This window comes from Salvelinus fontinalis, chromosome 21, assembly GCF_029448725.1.
Source record: "Salvelinus fontinalis isolate EN_2023a chromosome 21, ASM2944872v1, whole genome shotgun sequence".
Lineage (NCBI taxonomy): Eukaryota > Metazoa > Chordata > Actinopteri > Salmoniformes > Salmonidae > Salvelinus > Salvelinus fontinalis.
The window spans coordinates 26744249-26766169 of record NC_074685.1 but is presented as its reverse complement, the minus strand read 5'-3'; the positions used below and the strand labels follow the sequence as shown (position 1 = coordinate 26766169).

General features: G+C 42.8%; 1 protein-coding gene across 13 annotated transcripts in view; it reads right to left on the bottom strand.

The window, feature by feature from the left end:
* Nucleotides 1-3238: 3238 nt before the first annotated feature.
* LOC129818514 (guanine nucleotide exchange factor VAV2-like) overlaps nucleotides 3239-21921 on the bottom strand; it is a 233384-nt gene continuing 214701 nt past the window's right edge. For 2 of the 13 annotated variants that reach the window (XM_055874476.1, XM_055874481.1), the window contains 20 exons: nucleotides 20251-20346; nucleotides 16329-16397; nucleotides 15855-15941; nucleotides 14875-14963; nucleotides 14607-14739; nucleotides 14226-14240; nucleotides 12992-13101; nucleotides 12784-12885; nucleotides 10838-10926; nucleotides 10637-10650; nucleotides 10419-10440; nucleotides 9970-10097; nucleotides 9758-9829; nucleotides 9608-9672; nucleotides 8440-8556; nucleotides 7845-7932; nucleotides 7606-7747; nucleotides 6669-6758; nucleotides 5588-5742; nucleotides 3239-5273 (listed from right to left, as the gene is read on the bottom strand). In XM_055874476.1, coding sequence (XP_055730451.1) covers nucleotides 5226-5273; nucleotides 5588-5742; nucleotides 6669-6758; nucleotides 7606-7747; nucleotides 7845-7932; nucleotides 8440-8556; nucleotides 9608-9672; nucleotides 9758-9829; nucleotides 9970-10097; nucleotides 10419-10440; nucleotides 10637-10650; nucleotides 10838-10926; nucleotides 12784-12885; nucleotides 12992-13101; nucleotides 14226-14240; nucleotides 14607-14739; nucleotides 14875-14963; nucleotides 15855-15941; nucleotides 16329-16397; nucleotides 20251-20346 — 1731 coding nt within the window. In that variant the 3' untranslated portion in view covers nucleotides 3239-5225. The remainder of the gene's footprint in view (nucleotides 5274-5587; nucleotides 5743-6668; nucleotides 6759-7605; nucleotides 7748-7844; nucleotides 7933-8439; nucleotides 8557-9607; nucleotides 9673-9757; nucleotides 9830-9969; nucleotides 10098-10418; nucleotides 10441-10636; nucleotides 10651-10837; nucleotides 10927-12783; nucleotides 12886-12991; nucleotides 13102-14225; nucleotides 14241-14606; nucleotides 14740-14874; nucleotides 14964-15854; nucleotides 15942-16328; nucleotides 16398-20250; nucleotides 20347-21921) is intronic. The other 11 variants (XM_055874479.1, XM_055874484.1, XM_055874488.1 and 8 more) reach the window with 9 other exon arrangements.

Below are 21921 nucleotides of genomic sequence, written 5' to 3'. Positions count from 1 at the left end.
TTTTGCGGGTACTTTTTTAATGAAGCTGCCAGTTGAGGACTTGTGAGGCATCTGTTTCTCAAACTAGACACTCTAATGTACTTGTCCTCTTGCTCAGTTGTGCACCAGGGCCTCCCACTCCTCTTTCTATTCTGGTTAGAGACAGTTTGCGCTGTTCTGTGAAGGGAGTAGTACACAGCGTTGTACGAGATCTTCAGTTTCTTGGCAATTTCTTGCTTGTAATAGCCTTCATTTCTTAGAACAAGATTAGACTGACGAGTTTCAGAAGAAAGTTATTTGTTTCTGGACATTATGAGCCTGTTATCAAACCCACAAATGCTGATGCTCCAGATACTCAACTAGTCTAAAGAAGGCCAGTTTTATTGCTTCTTTAATCAGAACAAAAGTTTTCAGCTGTGCTAACATAATTGCAAAAGGGTTTTCTAATGATAAATTAGCCTTTAAAATTATAAACTTGGATTAGCTAACACAACGTGCCATTGGAACACAGGAGTGATGGTTGCTGATAATGGGCCTCTACGCCTATGTAGATATTCCATAAATAAAATCAGCCCTTTCTAGCTACAGTCATTTAAAACATTAGCAATGTCTACACTGTATTCTGATTAATTTGATGTTATTTTAATGGACAACGAATTGGCTTTTCTTTCAAAAACAAGGACATTTCTAAGTGACCTCAAACTTTTGAACGGTAGTGTATATATACAGTTGTAGTCGGAAGTTTACATACACTTAGGTTGGAGTCATTAAAACTCATTTTTCAACCACTCCACAAATGTCTTGTTAACAAACTATAGTTTTGGCATATCGGTTAGGACATCTACTTTGCGCATGAAACAAGTAATTTTTCCAACAATTGTTTACAGACACATTATTTCACTTATAATTCACTGTATCACAATTCCAGTGGATCAGAAGTTTACATACACTAAGTTGACTGTGCCTTTAAACAGCTTAGAAAATTTCAGAAAATGTCATGGGTTTAGAAGCTTCTGATAGGCTAATTGACATAATTTGAGTCAACTGGAGGTGTACCTGTGGATGTATTTCAAGGCCTACCTTCAAACTCAGTGCCTCTTTGCTTGAAATCATGGGAAAATCAAAAGAAATCAGTCAAGACCTCAGAAAAAAAATTGTAGACCTCCACAAGTCTGGTTCATCCTTAGGAGCAATTTCCAAACACCTGAAGGTACCACATTCATCTGTACAAACAATAGTACGCAAGTATAAACACCATGGGACCACGCAGCCGTCATACCGCTCAGGAAGGAGACGCGTTCTGTCTCCTAGAGATGAACGTACTTTGGTGCGAAAAGTGTGAATCAATCCCAGAACAACAGCAAAGGATCTATATCCACAGTAAAACGAGTCCTATATTGACATAACCTGAAAGGCCGCTCAGCAAGGAAGAAGCCACTGCTCCAAAACCGCCATAAAAAAAATAGACTTCGATTTGCAACTGCACATGGGGACAAAGATCATACTTTTTGGAGAAATGTCCTCTGGTCTGATGAAACAAAAATAGAACGGTTTGGCCATAATTACCATCGTTATATTTAGAGGAAAAAGGGGGAGGCTTGCAAGCCGAAGAACATCATCCCAACCGTGAAGCAGGGGGTGGCAGCATCATGTTGTGGCGGTGCTTTGCTACAGGAGGGACTGGTGCACTTCACAAAACAGATGGCATCATGAGAAAGGAAATTATGTGGATATATTGAAGCAACATCTCAAGACATGCAAATTAATTACTTCAAAATCATACAATGTGATTTTCAGGATTTTTGTTTTAGATTCCGTCTCTCACAGTTGAAGTGTACCCATGATAAAAAATGACAGACCTCTACATGCTTTGTAAGTAGGAAAACCTGCAAAATCGGCAGTGTTTCAAATACTTGTTTTCCCCACTGTATATATTTTCCTTTTTTTTGTTTTTTACAATAAATTAAAACATACAGTCAAAAACTATAAATTGCCATCGTGGGAATAACATCCTCTATGCATCCTCTATGTCAATACTATTCTCAGGAGGCAACCCGGAACATTTAAAGTCTGTGTGATCAAAACAATCTTGAAGCTTAGATTCTGATTGGTTAGACCAACGTTGAAAAGTCCTTACCACGGGTAGATCATGTTTTAGTGTTTGCTTATAGGAGGGGAGGAGCAAAATGGATGCAATCTGATTTTCCAAAGTGAGGGTGGTGGAGGGCCTAGTAGTCTTCCCGGAAGTGAGTGTAGCAATGGTCCTTTGATCTCGATGCGCAAGTAGCACGGGAGATGTGTTGTTTATTATCCTTTATTCTTTCTTCCTGTCCACACAATGGATGGAGAACCTCTGACCTCCCGGGTGGCGCAGTGGTCTAGGGCACTGCATCGCAGTGCTAGCTGCGCCACCAGAGTCTCTGGGTTCGCGCTCAGGCTGGGCTGGGTTCGCTCCCTGGCTCTGTCGCAGCCGGCCGCAACCGGGAGGTCCGTGGGGCGACGCACAATTGGCATAGTCTCGTCCGGGTTAGGGAGGGTTTGGCCGGTAGGGATATCCTTGTCTCAGTATGTAAAATGTAATATGTAAAAATGTAATAAAATGTATGCACTCTACTGTAAGTCGCTCTGGATAAGAGCGTCTGCTAAATGACTAAAATGTAAAATGAGAACCCCGCTTGCTGAATGGATTGGGACAGTATATCCGGAGAGAGCCATGATTTCGTAAAACAGTGTATGTTATGGTCCCTGATGTCTCTCTAGACAGAGATCCTCGCCCTGATCTTGTCTACTTTATTGTCCAGGGACTGAAGGTTAGGGAGTACTTGGAAGTGGTGGAGGTATGCAAGCCTCCGGAGTCTGACTAGGAGACCAGACCTTATTCCTCTTCACCGGCATCAGCGTCTTGGAGCAGCCGCTGGGATGAATAAAATTGCCTTCAGTTCAAACAAAAATTCAACCAAAAGGATCAGATTCAGGAAAGTCAAATTTCTGGTCGAAATGCTGGTGAGTGACCGCCAATCTAATAAGTAACGCTCTGAGCAAATAATGTACGAAATAACGACAACATCAGGAAAAATACTGCAAAGTTGTCTAGGAGCTAGTAACAGGGCGACCATGTTTGTCGCCTCCATCTTGTTCACCTTACATTCAAAAGTATTAGGTATTTTACAGGGCTTTGTAAGGCTTTGTTAGAAAAAATATCAATAAAAGATTAAGCAACTCATAAAACAATTCCATAAATAGAAACAGTAACATCAAATGTAGGCAAAAAGAGAAATATTTATTTCATGATAGACCACATTTTGGAAATACTCAACCATTCAAAGAAAAATGTACACTATTAAGTTATTTTTTGAGGATGTACTGATAGGAGTTGAAATATCTATAATCACATGCAATGAGTTTTCTCCACTACACAAACAGCGACTAAGTATTCCCCCCCCTTAGCCAACATGTACTCCCCCCAAAATCAACCCTTTCTATCCTAGGTGTCAGGAGTTATGTTTGGGAGTAGTGGGAATACACACAACATAGTCACATACGATCAGAAAGCTACAGTACTCTTTCCTCTTCCACCACATCAGTCTTAGTTTTTCAGCCAATGTCACTGTTTGAATCATCTGGTCAGTCGATTATTGTGGGTACTTGGGGTTGACAACTGATCTGGGATGGGATAGGAAACCAGAGAATATGGCAGCCATCTTTATCTTCAATATCTGATTACATGGATGTGGTCAGTCAATGATCCAGTGTGGCTTTCTGCACTGTAGGCTAGTTTAAACCTGGTGCACTGTTTCCTCTTGGAGATAGAAAGTGTATGACTGCATTCAATATATTTATATTGTGACATATTATTTTCAGGTAGATCATCATAATGATGTTGACTTTTTGATTCTGAGTAATTCATGGAGCTGCCATATTACTTCACCAGACACCACAGCACCAAAAAGAAAATTCAGAGAATTTTCAACATTTTAAACTTCCTAAAATCCCAGGACCATGTGTCCATCTGTAAATAAGGCAAGGTACAAACAAACTGATAATAAAAATCTCTAGGTTGAAGTTCATGCGTAAATTAATAAAAAATAAGTTGCATTTGGCTTTAAAATAATTACGGTTGGTCCAGTTATTAGCAAGTCAATTTTGGTCTTTTACAAAATAAAACCAACAGAAATGTTGAACACCAAGATAGATTTTCAGTGCATTAGGTGAGTGTTGGACTGACTTACATTTCCCTTTTTGCCCCCTGTTGATTGTGAGGAGAACCCATAGACTTAAAGTGCTGAGACTGATGTGAACCTTCTATCTGTACACCCATTCTGCCTGCCATTACACCCCTCGGTGAGTCACTGTTCTTTTCTGGCTGCGTCAGGAACAGTTCCCCAACTCCAGTGCAATGCTTCTGAGGGCACTGTCTGTCTGTCTTCTGTTGAACAGGGGGTTGAATGAATGAACAGAGGGTTACGGACTGGAGCTGTGTCCCAAATGTTGCATCTCCCCCTTCCTTCTTCTTCTCCATCCATAGTGCACTCTGCAGTAGAGGTTGGATGGGTACAGCTCGACTGTAAGCTGGCGGTGGTCCATGGACCATAACTGACGAATCCTGTGAGTATTAACCACACTTCAAAGGCACCATAATGTTATAGTGGTCAGGGCAAGTGAGTGTGTCTGTGTGTGCAAGACAAACTAATCCTGGCGTTTCTCCTTCCACCTCTCTTGTACGCCCTCAAGGCATCACCATGACAACTAAGGCAAAATCTTCCAGCAAAGAGACACAAATCTGTATTTTTCTTCATCTCTTTTTATCTGCTGTGTTGCTAATATCCATTTCACACATTAATCGTTAGGATCTCTGTTAAATAAATTATCTATACATTATATTACCCCCTCCCATAGACCTGCAACAAAGGCGGATCTATCCATGTAATAAAACTATAGGTTCCCCAGTCTCTGTAATGTTTCTCAGTTCATGTCAGCCCCCTCAGAACAACCAGAGGCAGACAGACTGGAATCCAGTTTTTCCTCACAGAGATCAAACAGGACAAGATCTTACAAAAAAACAACATAAGCAAAGCCGATGCATACGCGTAGGAAGAAAACCGGAATAGAAACGTTGTTCACTGCAAAATCAGTATCCAGCTAAAAGTATTCCACATGGTGTTTCCCTGGAAACCAACTAGTCCTTTCTGAGGACTGTGGAGCGAGGTGTGATGTGATTGGATAGGAGCCGTGGTGACATCAGAACCTCACTGAACTCCTTCTTCGTCAACATATGTTGAAGGAAACCAGCCAATCTAAAATGTCAGACACACACAGCAATGAGAACAGAAACCTGTCAAAAACCACGAAATTGGGTAGAACAAAAAAGGTAAATAATACAAAAATAAAAAATAAAACTGATCTAATACTGTAGCCTAAAGAAAGGCTTCTAGATTTCAGTGAGGCAAATAATGAATTAGGCGTTAACATTGCAGACTTCACTTTGAGGTTACACTTTACATTACATTGCTCTCTTACCTGTGTAACCACACAGCAATTATTATTGTAACAACATTGTAATAACATGAATACCATATCTTAAGCCCCTGCTATATTGGTTCTCACTCACCCTGCTATTGGCCTCTCCCTTCCACCAGCCTTGGTCTCCTCCGATCTTACTGTAGATCTTGACAATGTCTCCTTCTCTGAGTGACAGCTCCCTCATGTCCCGTGCTGCAAAATTGTACCTGGCCACCGCTGTGCTGACCACCCTCGGTGTGAACACTGCAGCAATGACATCAGAGTCAGTGGGATAACAGTGCAGAGAGACACATTGGTGTTCCACAGGTAACAGTGCATAACATTTACAGACAGTAGTGGAGATTAGGGTTGGGGGAGAGGATTTTTCATTATTTTTTTATTTCATTTATTGTGTTTTTGTTCGACCTTGTGTTATTTTTCGTGCTACATTGTATTGTTGGGTTTGGAGCTTCCAAGAAAGGTATTTCACTGTACTTCATTAAAACTTGAAACTTAAGATGGGCTCTTTACCACTTGACCCAGTTGTTTAAGTTTTATATTCTAAATAAATTAGTTAATTCAATGCTCTACCTAATGATGTCACATCGATGACACAATGAAAGAAAGAAAGAAAGTCACACACTCCTGTACGCCCTCAAGGCATCACCATGACAACTAAGGCAAAATATTCCAGCAAAGAGACACAAACCTGTCTTTTTCTTCATCTCTTTTTATCTGCTCTGTTGATAATATCAATATCGTACAATAATCATTAGGATCTCTGTTAAATACATGATCTATACATTATATTACCCCATCCCATAGACCTGCAACAAAGGAAGAGTCTGTCCATGTAATCAAACTATAGGTTACCCAGTCTCTGTACGTACAGTAAGTTGGGCATCTGCAATGTTCTCTGCTGTTAATTCAATGCCTTTTCAATGATGGCACATCAACGACACAAAAAAACTAAGAAAGAAAGTCGCACACTCAATATATGCTCCTATCAATGTAATGGGTGAAAACCTCATGCTTTTACAGTGATGACACATGACAACTGAGAGGAGAACCTTTGACAGCTACGAAAGAATATGAGAGGAAAAGGGATGTGAGAGGAGAGGAGAGGTGGCTTGCTTGCTAGAGTTCAGAGGGAAGAAGAAGAAGACTTGAAGAGAAGGAGGAGAGAGTACCTGACCAAAAGGGGGCTGAGCTCTGAGAGGAGGAGAAGTTGAGACCCTGAGGACTGAGGAAGGAGAAGTTGTAGGAAGCACCAATGGCTGCTGAGACAGTCAGTGAAAGAGGGAAAAGGGGAAAGAGGAGAAAAGAAAGAAAGAGAGAAGAAATAAAAGAAAAGAGAAAACTCATTAGGGAGCATGCAATGGCTGGCCAGAGATCAAGGTGGCCAACACATACATGGGGCTTTGTCCCATGGAAAAACAAGCCTAAATCAAGAGACAAAAACACTACTCCCATTCTATACCCATGCCTCACACACTGAAAAACCAACCATGACAAATGTCCAATCCGCCAGAGGCGCTGTATCCTCTTGTTCTCTCCCCTAGACTCCACCCCTTCCAACCCCTCCAACCCACACACACAGATCAACAAGCCCATTGTCTCCAATCCATTTCCACACGCTGACCAGAAAAATGGAGGGGGAAAATGTGTTGTTGGTGCCAAATGGGCCTGGCTGGAGAGGGAACAAACAAAGGCAGATCAGTGTGGGAGTCTGGCCAGAGCAGAGAGCAGGGCAGAATCATTTATTATACATCTAATTATTGAGGGTGTTCAACAAAGCCCATTCAGCTGGCCCGACACCCAGCCAGCCAGCCCAGGGCCTGAGACAGCTGCCAGGAGCCCCAGCCTTCCTCCCTCTGGCTGGCTGCATGGGTCAGGGGAGGTGGTGACTCTGGGAGGGACTGAGCCTTGCAGGGTGACTGGCCTGGCTGGGTGTTTCCTGTTCTGGGAGGAGAGAGGCGGGTGGAGAAACAAACCAGCAGCCTGCCCCTCTCAGTTAATTCTGTGCAGTGAAGACTCTGGATGAAGGCATGGATTGACTGAATGTCTCCTATGTGTGCATCTGTGGTATTGGCAGACAGAAGAGGAAGAGAGAGGAGGGAGTCTCACCAGGGATGGGCTCACCTGGAGAGCGGGTGCTGGCCCGCGACGCCGGTCCCCGTTCTCTAGATTTGTAGGGATATCGTAATGTCGTGTCTAGCAGCTTGAAACTCTCCTTCAGCGAATGAGACTGATAGTACTCCACCAACTCCTGTCAGACAGAACACAAGAGAAAGAAATTCATTGACCATATAAGCATTACAAATAGTATGTGACATTACGTGACTGATTGATGAAAGCTCTCTTACCAGTAGACTCTCAAACTTCTTAGCCTCAGTGATGTGGATCCAGCTGTCTTTCTCAATGACTTTAATGTGCTTTACTTCATCATTGAACCTATTGGAGACAAAAGTACTGCAGTGACCGCAGAAGAATCACAGAGGTGGGAGCTGACAGCGTGGGCAGTAGAGGTTGACACGGGAACAGGATAACAGTGGGTCTTGCAGCTCCCGGTAGGAATGGGAGTGAAGTTCTGGGTTTGAAATATGTCATGTGTGGAGCTTTTCATTACTGTCTGTAAGCCTAATATAGTTTACTTAATAAAAATCTCTACAAAATAAATTGTCATTTCCCCTCTCCTCGCTACAGTTTCAGCCAGTCACTCAGATGCACGTGGAGCCATACACAATTGCACATGTCCACAGGGCATGGTCTAACTCACTCCAATCGCATCACAAACTGTATGACAACTTCCTGGTAATGTACACAACAAATATCCATTTCGATATGAATGTGGCTTTCACTATAAAGTATGCGAAGGAATGGGGGCTTTGTTAGTGTTACTGAGAAAGATAAGTCTTCTGTGATTTTTCTTTGCTAGGGTAAATTAGGGTAAACACTAACTTGATGCTGATGGCGAACCTCTCTGCCTCAGCAGTCCTCTCTCTGATCAGGTATGTCCCACTGCTGTGGGACTTCAACAGGTTGTCAGCCTGTGTCCGCTCCATGTTGCCAGCAAACCTGACGGGACGTTGAGGGGGAACACAGGTCACTGATGGACTTTAGAAATTACATAGTAATACGCTGTCCTAACATAGTAATACGCTGTCCTAACATAGTAATAAGCTGTCCTAACATAGTAATGCGCTGTCCTAACATATTAATACACTGTCCTAACATAGTAATACGCTGTCCTAACATAGTAATACGCTGTCCTAACATAGTAATATGCTGTCCTAACATAGTAATATGCTGTCCTAACATAGTAATACGCTGTCCTAACATAGTAATACTGTCCTAACATAGTAATACACTGTCCTAACATAGTAATACACTGTCCTAACGTAGTAATACACTGTAATACACTGTCCTAACATAGTGATACACTGTCCTAACATAGTGATACGCTGTCCTAACATAGTAATACGCTGTCCTAACATAGTAATAAGCTGTCCTAACATAGTAATGCGCTGTCCTAACATATTAATACACTGTCCTAACATAGTAATACGCTGTCCTAACATAGTAATACGCTGTCCTAACATAGTAATATGCTGTCCTAACATAGTAATACGCTGTCCTAACATAGTAATACACTGTCCTAACATAGTAATACACTGTCCTAACATAGTAATACACTGTCTTAACGTAGTAATACACTGTAATACACTGTCCTAACATAGTGATACACTGTCCTAACATAGTAATGCGCTGTCCTAACATAGTAATACGCTGTCCTAACATAGTAATACACTGTCCTAACGTAGTAATACACTGTAATACACTGTCCTAACATAGTGATACACTGTCCTAACATAGTAATGCGCTGTCCTAACATATTAATACACTGTCCTAACATAGTAATACGCTGTCCTAACATAGTAATACGCTGTCCTAACATAGTAATACGCTGTCCTAACATAGTAATACGCTGTCCTAACACAGTAATACACTGTCCTAACATAGTAATACCACAGTAATACAATGTATTTACTGCAGAGAAATGAGGAGAGGGGTACTTGCAAACTAGACTGAATATCACAACTTTTGAAATGTCTGTGAAGGGTCGTACCATGGGTATGCATAGTAGTCTGTTTCCCTTGAGGACTGCCGGCTGGGGAAGGACTGGAACAAAGGCTGTGGTGACAAACACAAAATCAGCATTAGAGATTTCATAAATGGAGTCATGAGTGAGTGAATGTGTATGTAAGGGGTCCTTTACCTTGGGGTCCAAACAAGGCTTTACACAGTTGTTAGGAAAGAAGCCACTCTTCTGGGTTTGGATAAGCTTTCCCTGGGAGAGAGAGACACTAGGTGTCGATATACAACAACTTTGTTGCTATGGCTGGATGTAGGAGCACATTGGGCATGCTCATCACAATGTGTATGTGTAACCTATAGTCAGTATTTATAGGGGTCAGGGAGTGATTCTACCTCCCACCAGGTGGTGTCAGGTTCCCCCTTCAGGAGCTCGATGAAGTCGCCTGTGTGGAAGGAGAGTGGAGACTTCCCTGGAGGAACAGGCGTCCCGTGATAATTCCTCACTGCTACCATCTTAGGACCTGAAGCCAGGATAAAGAGCATACAGTTAGATAAACTGAACACTCTTCACTTGGGCTATTAAGACTACACGGAATTCTCCATATAACATTTCAACACTTCCATCACTTGTGTTAGTATACTCAATCAGCTCTTGCATTGTAGTCTTCCACTAGATGGCAGCAGAGAGCTGTAGCGCTACTCCACATTCCAGCCAACTTCAAGTTAGTTTGACAGCTTGAGAGTAATCTTTATCAACATCTACTGTACATTGTATGCATTCCTGACAGAATAACATTAATTACACTGTGCTATATGATTTCCTGTGCGAACAGCATTCCTACCTGATGGCGGTAGTCCAGGTTCCTGAAAGGGGAAGGATAAACACAGCAACAGTGTCAAGATCAGGGAGCTCTAATAGTATTAATGTTCTACACAACCAAACAGATGAATCAATCAGTTATCAATACAGCAACAAAATGCTCATTCATTCATAAAACAATACATTTCATTCTTCAAAAGGTGATACATCTGAATGTCTAAGGGAGGGTGAAACACTCACTGTGTCGAGTGGATCTGAAAAAAATGTGAAAGAGAAAGAGCAGATGGTCACCTAAATGGTACAACTCACTAGTTATGCATGTCCCATAGAACTGTCTGTATCTAGGGAGACTGGTCAGTAACACTTCACTTTAAGTTCCTCTTATATCTCTGTAGTACCACTGTAATGAATAAGCGTTAAGCAGAGGGAGGAGAAACCTACTTATTTTACAGATGGAGATGCACTCTAGACACTCTTTGTGTGCTCCAGTCCCACAATGGGAACAGTAGTACCCCTGGTAGAATATCCCCCTGGGAGAGAGAGAGAGTGAGATACAGAGAGAGAGAGAGAGAGAGAGAGAGTGAGATACACAGAGAGAGAGAGATAGAGAGTGAGATACAGAGAGAGAGAGATAGAGAGAGTGAAATACACAGAGAGAGAGAGGTACAGAGAGAGAGAGAGAGAGAGTGAGATACAGAGAGAGAGAGAGAGAGTGAGATACAGAGAGAGTGAAATACAGAGAGAGAGAGAGAGAGAGAGAGAGAGAGAGAGAGAGAGAGAGAGAGAGAGAGAGAGAGAGAGAGAGATAGTGTGAGATACACAGAGAGAGATAGAGAGAGTGAGATACACAGAGTGAGAGATACAGAGAGAGAGATACAGAGAGAGAGATACAGAGAGAGAGATACAGAGAGAGAGATACAGAGAGAGAGATAGATAGTGAGATACAGAGAGAGAGAGAGAGAGTGGGAGATAGAGAGAGATAGAAAGAGTGAGAGTGAGATACACAGAGAGAGATAGAGAGAGTGAGATACAGAGAGAGATAGAACGAGTGAGAGTGAGATACACACAGAGAGAGATAGAGTGAGATACACCGAGAGAGAGAGAGATAGAAAGAGTGAGATACACAGAGAGAGAGATAGAGAGAGTGAGATACAGAGATAGATAGAAAGAGTGAGAGTGAGATACACACAGAGAGAGATAGAGTGAGATACACCGAGAGAGAGAGAGAAAGATACACAGAGAGAGAGATAGAGAGAGTGAGATACATAGAGAGAGAGAGAGAGAAAGAGTGAGATACACAGAGAGAGAGATAGAGTGAGATACATAGAGAGACAGGGGAGGAGACAGGATCATTCCTAACCCTGACCAACTAGGACAGGTTATTATCTAAACACCACTCTGAATAGAATACACAACATGCACCGTAGGTGATTCTGTGCTAGTACTTTCCTACTATACACTGTTGTTCCAAAGGCTTCAGGTTTGATTCCTGTGTGGCGCCACACTGTATTTGTGTTAACCGAATAAAAGCCTTGGCTAAATAGACATGAATTCAATGTTCTGTTACTACATCCACCGTAAGCAGTCCACTCTTTTTTAAGTGGATTACTTCTTACGCTGTGTAAAATACAGTAATATACACTGCCATGTCCAATAGCCAACACCATGCATCACAGGCTGATACACTGGGGCTACGGATGCAATTATACAGTTAGCAGCTAGTGGTAGCAGCACACTGGTCCCTTCCACAAGACGGGGAGGGAATGTAGGTCAGCGCCGCTACTATGCCGTTTTTGGGTCAATACATTGCATCAAGTATAGAGTGTAGACAGCCACTGTAACAGAGGTCAGGAGTGGTAGTGGTGCGCTTCACAGCGTAGTTCTACAGCTGCACTCACATTGTCTCTGATGAAGACAGCTTGTCTGTCGAAACGCTGGTTATTAGGTTATTACATTATTGCACCTGAGCTCCTAGAGTGTGTGGCTCTCCTTTTCTTTTCCAAGTGTTCCACTCCGCTAGCCAGCACCTCGCCTAAACAGGTGTGTGTGTCCTTCGTCTCCAAATGTCCTCACATTGTCAACCTAGACGCAGGCCTACTGTAATGGTTGGCTTTGGAAAAGTGTACGTGCATGTGAGCTGTGAGTCAAATCAAACAGACGCAAAGGCTGACTGATTTGTCATTCAGGGAGTTTATTGAGGCTGGCAGCATCAAAAGACTGCATAACACATTAAGTGTGTAGCATCAGTAAGTACCACTAACATCCCATTGAAAAACAGTGATGTCTTCCGTCAACAAAGAGCATGATAAGGCCACGTGAACGATCTGATGTAGGTGTACAGGTACAGGTACATAGGAGGAGTCCCTGAGGCTTTTTCCAAGTCTCACCTCAGCAGCATCTTGCAGGCTCGGCAGTTGGTGTCCTTCTCAAACGTGTGCATCTGGAAGTTGTGCTGATTGGCCGTGGCTTTCTCCGGCTTGATGTTTGACCTTCAGGATTGGAGGAAATATACATAGCGAGTTTGAAATGGATCTGATTCGTCTAAAAGATCCACGGTGATGTATATTGCTACAGTAGACCTACTACTGTACTCACATGGCCATCTCAAACTGCTCCATCCATTTCCTCTTGGTGTCCTCTGTTTTACAAAAGAACTGGAAACCCTGCTTCCCTTGCAGGTGGATCAGGTAGAAGCCATAGGACCACTGCAGAGAAAGAGAGGATGAGGAAGCGATGGAGGAAAGAAAGAAACAGAGGCATTGATGGAGAGAGTGGAGGAGAGCAGTGGTGGAAAAAGTAACCAATTTTCATACTTGAGTAAAAGTAAAGACACCTTAATAGAAAATGACTCAAGTAAAAGGGAAAATCACCCAGTAAAATACCACTTGAGTAAATGTCTTGAAGTATTTGGTTTTAAATATACTTGAATACCAAAAGTATAAATCATTTCAAATTCCTTATATTTTAAGCAAACCAGATGGCACAATTTTTTTGTTTTTTAATTGAATAATTTACAAACAAAGCGCGTGTGTTTAGTAAGTCCGCCAGAGGCAGTAGGGATGACCAGGAATGTTCTCTTGATAACTGTGTGAATTGGACCATTTTCCTGTTCTGCTAGCCATTCAAAATTTAACGAGTACATTTGGATGTCAGGGAAAATGTATGGAGTATAAAGTACATTATTTTCTTCAGGATTTAAAAAAATGTAACCTTTATTTAACTAGGCAAGTCAGTTAAGAACAAATTCGTATTTATAATGACGGCCTAGCCCGGCCAAACCCGGACGATGCTGTGCCAATTGTGCGCCGCCCTATGGGACTCCCAATCACAGTCGGATGTGATGCAGCCTGGATTTGAACCAGGGACTGCAGTGACACCTCTTGCACTGATGCAGTGTCTGAGACCGCTGCGCCACTCGGGATCCCTAAAATTATTTTTACTTTACACCACTGGGTGGGGGATGGACAATTGAGAGGGTTGTAACAACTTCACCTACACAATGATGTATACTAATAAAATGTCATTTTTATAACCTACACATTCCCTTTGGAGCTAACCAAGAGATACTGTTCATGCTTGGGAATGCATCTGACAAAAGCGTAAGCGAATCACATAGCCAGTGGGTGCACATGCAATCATGGCATGACCCAACACCAAACACACACACACACACACACACACACACACACACACACACACACACACACACACACACACACACACACACACACACACACACACACACACACACACACACACACACACACACACACACACACACACACACTAGCTGCAATGAGAAGAGGAGTTAAGGATTGCTTCAGCTTACCATTTTTCCACTCGACTGGTAAGCATGCAAAGAGAAACACACCAGAGAAGATTCAGTTACACATGCACACGACCACACATGCAGATTCAAAAGAATGGTTAGATTGGTGGAAAATGCACACGGCAGTATTATAAATTACCTTCATTTCATTTACATGTTCTTCAGAGCATAGGCTTGCACAATGCATACAGATCTGACACTTTAATGCATTACACATGAGCTCGCTTATCTGAAATTACCGTCACCGCAATTCTACCTCAAGGACACCATTTGTAAACTTTGCTAAGATACTGCAGAACCTGGGCTGAGCGTGTCCCTTCAGCAGGCTGTTGAAGGAAATTGTGCGTCCCTCGTTTTAAAGTGCTCAACGCTGCTGCCTACCTTCTTCATGTCCCTGTTGTTCATGGGGTCGTCAGACATTTTGTACGACTGCAGCTCAATGATCTCCTTCAGTTCATAGCAGTAGCCTTTCCGCTTGCACACTATGACCACTTTATCAAACAGGAATATGTACCTTGGGAAAAGAAGCGTAAAACATCTGTTAGAGCTCTGAAAACATGTGTTCTCCATTACTAAGTCTGTTTATGACCTCATTCGAGTACCACACATTCAGTAAGTCTAGCTTTCATAGCGAAGCTTGGCTACTCACCGGTCCTGCTTTGTTCGGTTGACTATGGAGGACACCTTGAGCTCTCCATCTATCTTTGGTCTGCCATACTCCTCCAGTTTGACCTGCTGCTTAGGCCACATACACATGCCAGTGTTAATCTAATGCTGTACATCTCTGGTTTCCCCAGTGGTAAATAAGAGAGGTAGTATAGACAGTAGGTATGGATGAGAGCAGCACGCTGTTGTCTACTTTACTCAATGTCATTCATTATTCATCTAACCTGGTTAAATCTCATTGAATTAAGTTTGCCATCGCCCAAGGCACTGAACTGACTTATGATATATTAAACATCAAGATGTCCAAATGGGAAATGTGAGTGTCATTTAATTCTGCTACCATAACATTGACATTCATGAGTATTTCACCTCTGACCGTATGACCCCCTTCAGAATGTGTCATTAGATCTGACAGTTATATCTTGTCTGGGATACAGACGTACAGACATATCTGAAGTAGCAGCCTGTGGCTCTCTATCCCTAAGGCTTCACTTAAAACACATATTAAGGCCATTAAAAGCCAGCTGCTGTTCGACTTAACACTGCCTTGTGCGACACACTTTAGTTTGGGATTCGTGGAGACTTTGTCAGCTCACGCTCTGGGAGAATAAATGGTTTATTAGAGACATGATAATTGCAGATGAGTGGGACAGGTAAAGCGAGGGATGAGGTAAGCAGAGAGAGAGAGAGAGAGAGAGAGCGAGAGAGAGCGAGAGCGAGAGAGAGAGAGAGCGAGAGAGAGAGAGAGAGAGAGAGAGAGAGAGAGAGAGAGAGAGAGAGAGAGAGAGAGAGAGAGAGAGGAAATGTTCCAGGCTGTCCACCGAGAGATGTTGAGGAACGTGTTGGGGCCAGAGGGACAGGCATTTGATGCTTAATAAATCTCAAAAGGGTTCAAAATTCCTTATCGATAAAACATCAGTGCCGATTGTAAAAAAGTCATTTACAGCAATCAGAGTTACTTACAAGGTTTTCGATGGAGTTCTGGAATTCACTAATCTTCTTCAAGGTTTCATTGTCTCTCTTCACTTCATTGATGTACATAGCCAGGTCCTTCAGAGACAGAGATGCATTTTTTAACACCAGTCATCTGAACAACATCTACTATATCTTGCCTGAGTTAGAGCTACAATATAACCTTTTTCCCTATGCTCCCAAGCATTCTTCTGAATGAATAGAAAAATGTCATCAATGATCATATCCGGAATAACGTCACAAACGTGCACGTGCACGTGCACACACACACACACACACACACACACACACACACACACACACACACACACACACACACACACACACACACACACACACACACACACACACACACACACACACACACACACACACACACACACACACACACACACACACACACACACACACACCCACACACACACACCCACACACACACACACACACACACACACACACACACACCTGCATGGCCTCCAACGCCTCCTTGAGCTGCTGTCTCTCAGGTCGGTCAGTTGAATGACTCACCAGCTCCTGTAAGAGAATGTTACATTCCATCAGTGGAGCACACTATACACCAAAATACACCACAGACTCCACAAAACATTGACATAACTCAGTATGACAGCCACACACCGCGGAGAGACACAGATCAACTCCCTGTAAGTTACACTCATGTAACTTGTATGAACTCTCACTAAACATCGTCACCTCAAAATGTGTTTTACTGCATAAATACAGTGAATACTTTATGAGAAAATCTTTGCGTTTTTCAAAGAAATATGAATGCTGCTGCAAACAATGAGGGTTATTTTAGGCCAGTACACATCTATTCTCTTTGCCTCTCAGAGGCACGGCACTAGTGGAACATATGTACATACACAGCATGTGATCTTACAACTGACACATTCAGCTGGACTTCATGCTTCAGCAGTTTTTAGGAGCGTGGGGAGATAATATGAGAGTGATGGTGTAAGATGAGTCTGTTGGTGAGTTGAGGCCTGCTGGCTGCTTCATTGAAGACAGAATGATTTGCTACAGTATATTATGAGCTGTGTACTGTGTAATTCTGACAAAGACCAGATATGTCTTCATCACAGTGGAATCTGCAACACCCAGGTCATGAAGTTAAGATGCTAAGGCTTACACACACACACACACACACACACACACACACACACACACACACACACAGACAGCCACATCAGTTGAACGCCCTGAGGCCACAGCATATTAATCCTTTACCACAAAGCTATGGGAAGCAGTGAAAATGGCTGCATGTAATACGATTACAGCATGGCTGATTTGAACACAGTTTCTCTTCTCTTCAAGTCCTGCAGGCCATTCAGCCAGTCAGTCAGTCAGTCAGTCCAGTCTGAGTTGAAAAACCACTCACTGCAGTCCAACCATCGTCACCTGCCATGCATTCTGCTCACCTCTACTACTATCTACTATCTACCCACATCACCGTCTAAACCCACCTCATTCATTATTGAGCTGACTAGTTAATTCATTGTGTTTTGAATCAGACAGCCTGACCAGCTTGTTTTTACTAACGTGACTACTATGGGTTCCTGGAAGAAGGCTCCGTTGGGTCTCTGTGTGTACCGGCCACACAGTCTGCATGTTTAATCCATGTGGGTGGGCATAGGGACCCAGAGACACAGGGCCTTATAGAGGAATGGGATGAGGGGGAAACAGAGGGACACCAAGATGTGTACTGAGTGGGCACTCGAGGGAGATTGACCCTTAAAACCTCTCTGGGATAGGCGGGACACTTGCGTCCCACTTGGCCAATAGCCAGGGAAAATGTAGAGCGCCAAATTATAAAAAAAATGATATAAAATCAAACTTTCATTAAATCACACATATAAGATACCAAATTAAAGCTACACCCGTTGTGAATACAGCCAACATGTCAGATTTTAAAAAGGCTTTTGGGCGAAAGCATAAAACGCTATTATCTGATGATAGCACAACAGTAAACAAAGAGAGTGTAGCATATTTCAACCCTGCAGGCGCAACACAAAACGCAGAAATAAAATATAAATCATGCCTTACCATTGACGAATTTATTTTGTTGGCACTCCAATATGTCCCATAAAAACATCACAAATGGTCCTTTTGTTCTATTAATTCCGTCCATATATGTCCAAAATGTCCATTTATTTGGCGCATTTGATCCAGAAAAAAACAGCTTCCAATTTGTGCAACGTCACTACAAAATATCTCAAAAATTACCTCTAAACTTTGCCAAAACATTTCAAACTACTTTTGTAATACAACTTAAGGTATTTGTAAACGTTAATAATCGATCAAATTCAAGACAGGTCTATCTGTTTTCAATACAGGAGGTCAACAAACTAACGCTACTTTTCTAGTCTTGCGCAACTCTCAAACAGTACACATAACGTTACACTGATTCCAGATGGCCGTTCTTCTTCATTGCACAAAGGAATAACCTCAACCTATTTCCAAAGACTGGTGACATCCAGTGGAAGCGGTAGGAACTGCAAACAGGTTGATTAGAAATCTAGTATCCCAATGAAAACTCATTGAACAGACGGTGACCTCAAAAAAAAAAATCTGAATGGTTAGTCCTCGGGGTTTTGCCTGCTACATAAGTTCTGTGATACTCACAGATATGATTCAAACAGTTTTAGAAACTTCAGAGTGTTTTCTATCCAAATCTACTAATAATATGCATATCCTATATTCTGGGGATGAGTAGAACGAAGTTGAAATTGGGCATGCTATTTATCCAAAATTGAAAATGCTGCCCCCTATCCTAGAGAAGTTAAAACACCTAGCATATTCAACAACTATACCAAGAAAAACACCTGGCATATTCACCAGCTATACCAAGAAAAACACGTAGCATATTCAACAGCTATACCAAGAAAAAACACCTAGCATATTCAACAGCTATACCAAGAAAAACACCTAGCATATTCAACAGCTATACCAAGAAAAACACCTAGCATATTCAACAGCCAAGAAAATCTCATGATGTTCATATTGTCTTGAAAAATGTCTGGCTGGCACAAGTTGTTGTGTAAACCAGCAAAAAAAGAAATTTCCCTTTTTCAGGACCCTGTCTTTCAAACATAATTCGTAAAAATCCAAATAACTTCACAGATCTTCATTGTAAAGGGTTTAAACACTGTTTCCCATGCTTGTTCAATGAACCATAAACAATTAATGAACATGCACCTGTGGAACGGTCATTAAGACACTAACAGCTTACAGACGGTAGGCAATTAAGAGGCATTTCTATTGACTCTGAAAAACACCAAAAGAAAGAAACACAGGGTCCCTGCTCATCTGCGTGAACGTGCCTTAGGCATGCTGCAAGGAGTCATGAGGACTGCAGATGTGGCCAGGGCAATAAATTGCAATGTCCGTTCTGTGAGACGCCTAAAACAGCACTACAGGGAGACAGGACGGACAGCTGATCGTCCTCGCAGTGGCAGAACACGTGTAACAACACCTGCACAGGATCGGTACATCTGAACATCACACCTGCGGGACAGATACAGGATGGCAACAACAACTGCCCGAGTTACACCAGGAATGCACAATCCCTCCATCAGTGCTCAGACTGTTCGCAATAGGCTGAGAGAGGCTTGTAGGCCTGTTGTAAGGCAGGTCCTCACCAGACATCACCAGCAACAACGTCGCCTATGGGCACAAACCCACCGTCACTGGACCAGACAGGACTGGCAAAAAGTGCTCTTCACTGACGAGTCGCGGTTTTGTCTCACCAGGGGTGATGGTCGGATTTGTGTTTATCGTCAAAGGAATGAGCGTTACACCGATGCCTGTACTCTGGAGCAGGATCGATTTGGAGGTGAAGGGTCCGTCATGGTCTGGGGCGGTGTGTCACAGCATCATCGGACTGAGCTTGTTGTCATTGCAGGCAATTTCAACGCTGTGCGTTACAGGGAAGACATCCTCCCCCCTCATGTGGTACCCTTCCTGCAGGCTCATCCTGACATGACCCTCCAACATGACAATGCCACCAGCCATACTGCTCGTTCTGTGCATGATTTCCTGCAAAACAGGAATGTCAGCGTTCTGCCATTGGCAGCAAAGAGCCCGGATCTCAATCCCATTGAGCACATCTGGGACCTGTTGGATCGGAGGGTGAGAAATGTCCAGGATCTTGCAGGTGCATTGGTGGAAGAGTGGGGTAACATCTCACAGCAATAACTGGCAAATCTGGTGCCTATACCCAATAAGTGAGGAGGAGATGCACTGCAGTACTTAATGCAGCTGGTGGCCACACCATATTCTGACTGTTACTTTTGATTTTGACCCCCCCTTTGTTCAGGTACACATTATTCAATTTCTGTTAGTCACATGTCACATTTGCGATGCACCTTACCTTAAGTAGGAGGTGGTACTTGAGAACCCGCTGCATGGGCACTACCAGCAGGTCCTGGAGCTTGAACTTGCCCTCTTGCACCTTCATAGTGCACTCCTACAACAACAACAAGAAACATCATACATTTCACAGTTCATAACTACAGCAGCAGCCAAAGTGTACACATGCTGATACAAAAGTGTAATTTCAAACTATCACTACACCACTTTGCTACAGTTGTGCCTTCCGACAACAGTATCAACAGCTTATTAAAAGGTATCAAATCCCTGTCTGTCCTTACCCCTTAGTGAACATCTACATCAGGACATTCATACTGATATGGATATTCCTTTACTGTATGAGTAATAAAGAACACATTCGTCCCTCTGTCTGAATAATAGCCATAACAATCTCCTTTTTTATTAAGAAAAACAACAAGCCATACAGCTGCATTGTAATGCATTGAGGCAGACCATGAGCCATCGTAACCCAGTAGATGCTCAATGCTGTCTTCTGCTCTACACAAAGAAATGATTCACTGGGATTATCAGACCTGATGTCTATCTCTCTCACCTGAATGGATGACTCTGATCCTTATCCAATTTAAAAGCCACATTGCTCTGTGTGTGTGTGTGTGTGTGTGTGTGTGTGTGTGTGTGTGTGTGTGTGTGTGTGTGTGTGTGTGTGTGTGTGTGTGTGTGTGTGTGTGTGTGTGTGTGTGTGTGTGTGTGTGTGTGTGTGTGTGTGTGTGTGTGTGTGTGTGTGTGTGAGAGAGAGAGAGAGAGAGAGAACACTCTCACATACACACACAGTTAGAATGAGCAGGAAGAAACCACTACAATGTACCCAATTTCAAAGGTTTTAACCATCTCCCAGACCCAATCTCAGGCCTTCCCCCTATCCTGAACCCTAGTCTACCCTAATCCCCCTTCACCACAGAGATAGCCTTCTCCTATCATCAGTAACTACCCTTCCTCTATCATCACTTCTGACTTGGTTTGGGTCCAGTTTGCTACAGAGAAGTTACTATGTCCCTAACACAGACAGAGTTCTCTATGTCCTCTCTCTGATGCTCGCTTCCAGCCAGGGCATTTTAACATCCTGTAATATGTGTATTAACTGTAATATGTGTGTTTAGGGCTGACCGGGAAGTACATGTCCCTCAGAGGGCAGTTGGACACTGTACAGTACTGTTCTGTAGACTTCTGCTCCTCACAGTTAAGAGTGTTTCACTGTGTTAGGACATCTCCAGGCGTCCGTACTGGGACCTAGAGACCTGCCTTCTACTTACAGTGCATTCGGAAAGTATTCAGACCCCTTGACCCCAAAAAGTTAAATATTGTTTTCATCAGACCAGATAATCTTGTTTCTCATAGTCTGAGAGTCCTTTAGATGCCTTTTGGCAAACTACTTGATGTGCAAGTAGAAATACTGGTGTGCAAAAGAGCAGAAAAGTAAATAAAAACAATATGGGGATGAGGTAGGTAGATTGGGTGTGCTATTTACAGATGGGCTATGTACAGCTGCAGCGATCGGTTAGATGATCAGATAGCTGATGTTTAAAGTTAGTGAGGGAAATATACGTCTCCAGCTTCAGCGATTTTTGCAATTCGTTCGGGTCATTGGCAGCAGAGAACTGGAAGGAAAGGCGGCCAAAGGACGTGTTGGCTTTGGGGATGGCCAGTGAAATAT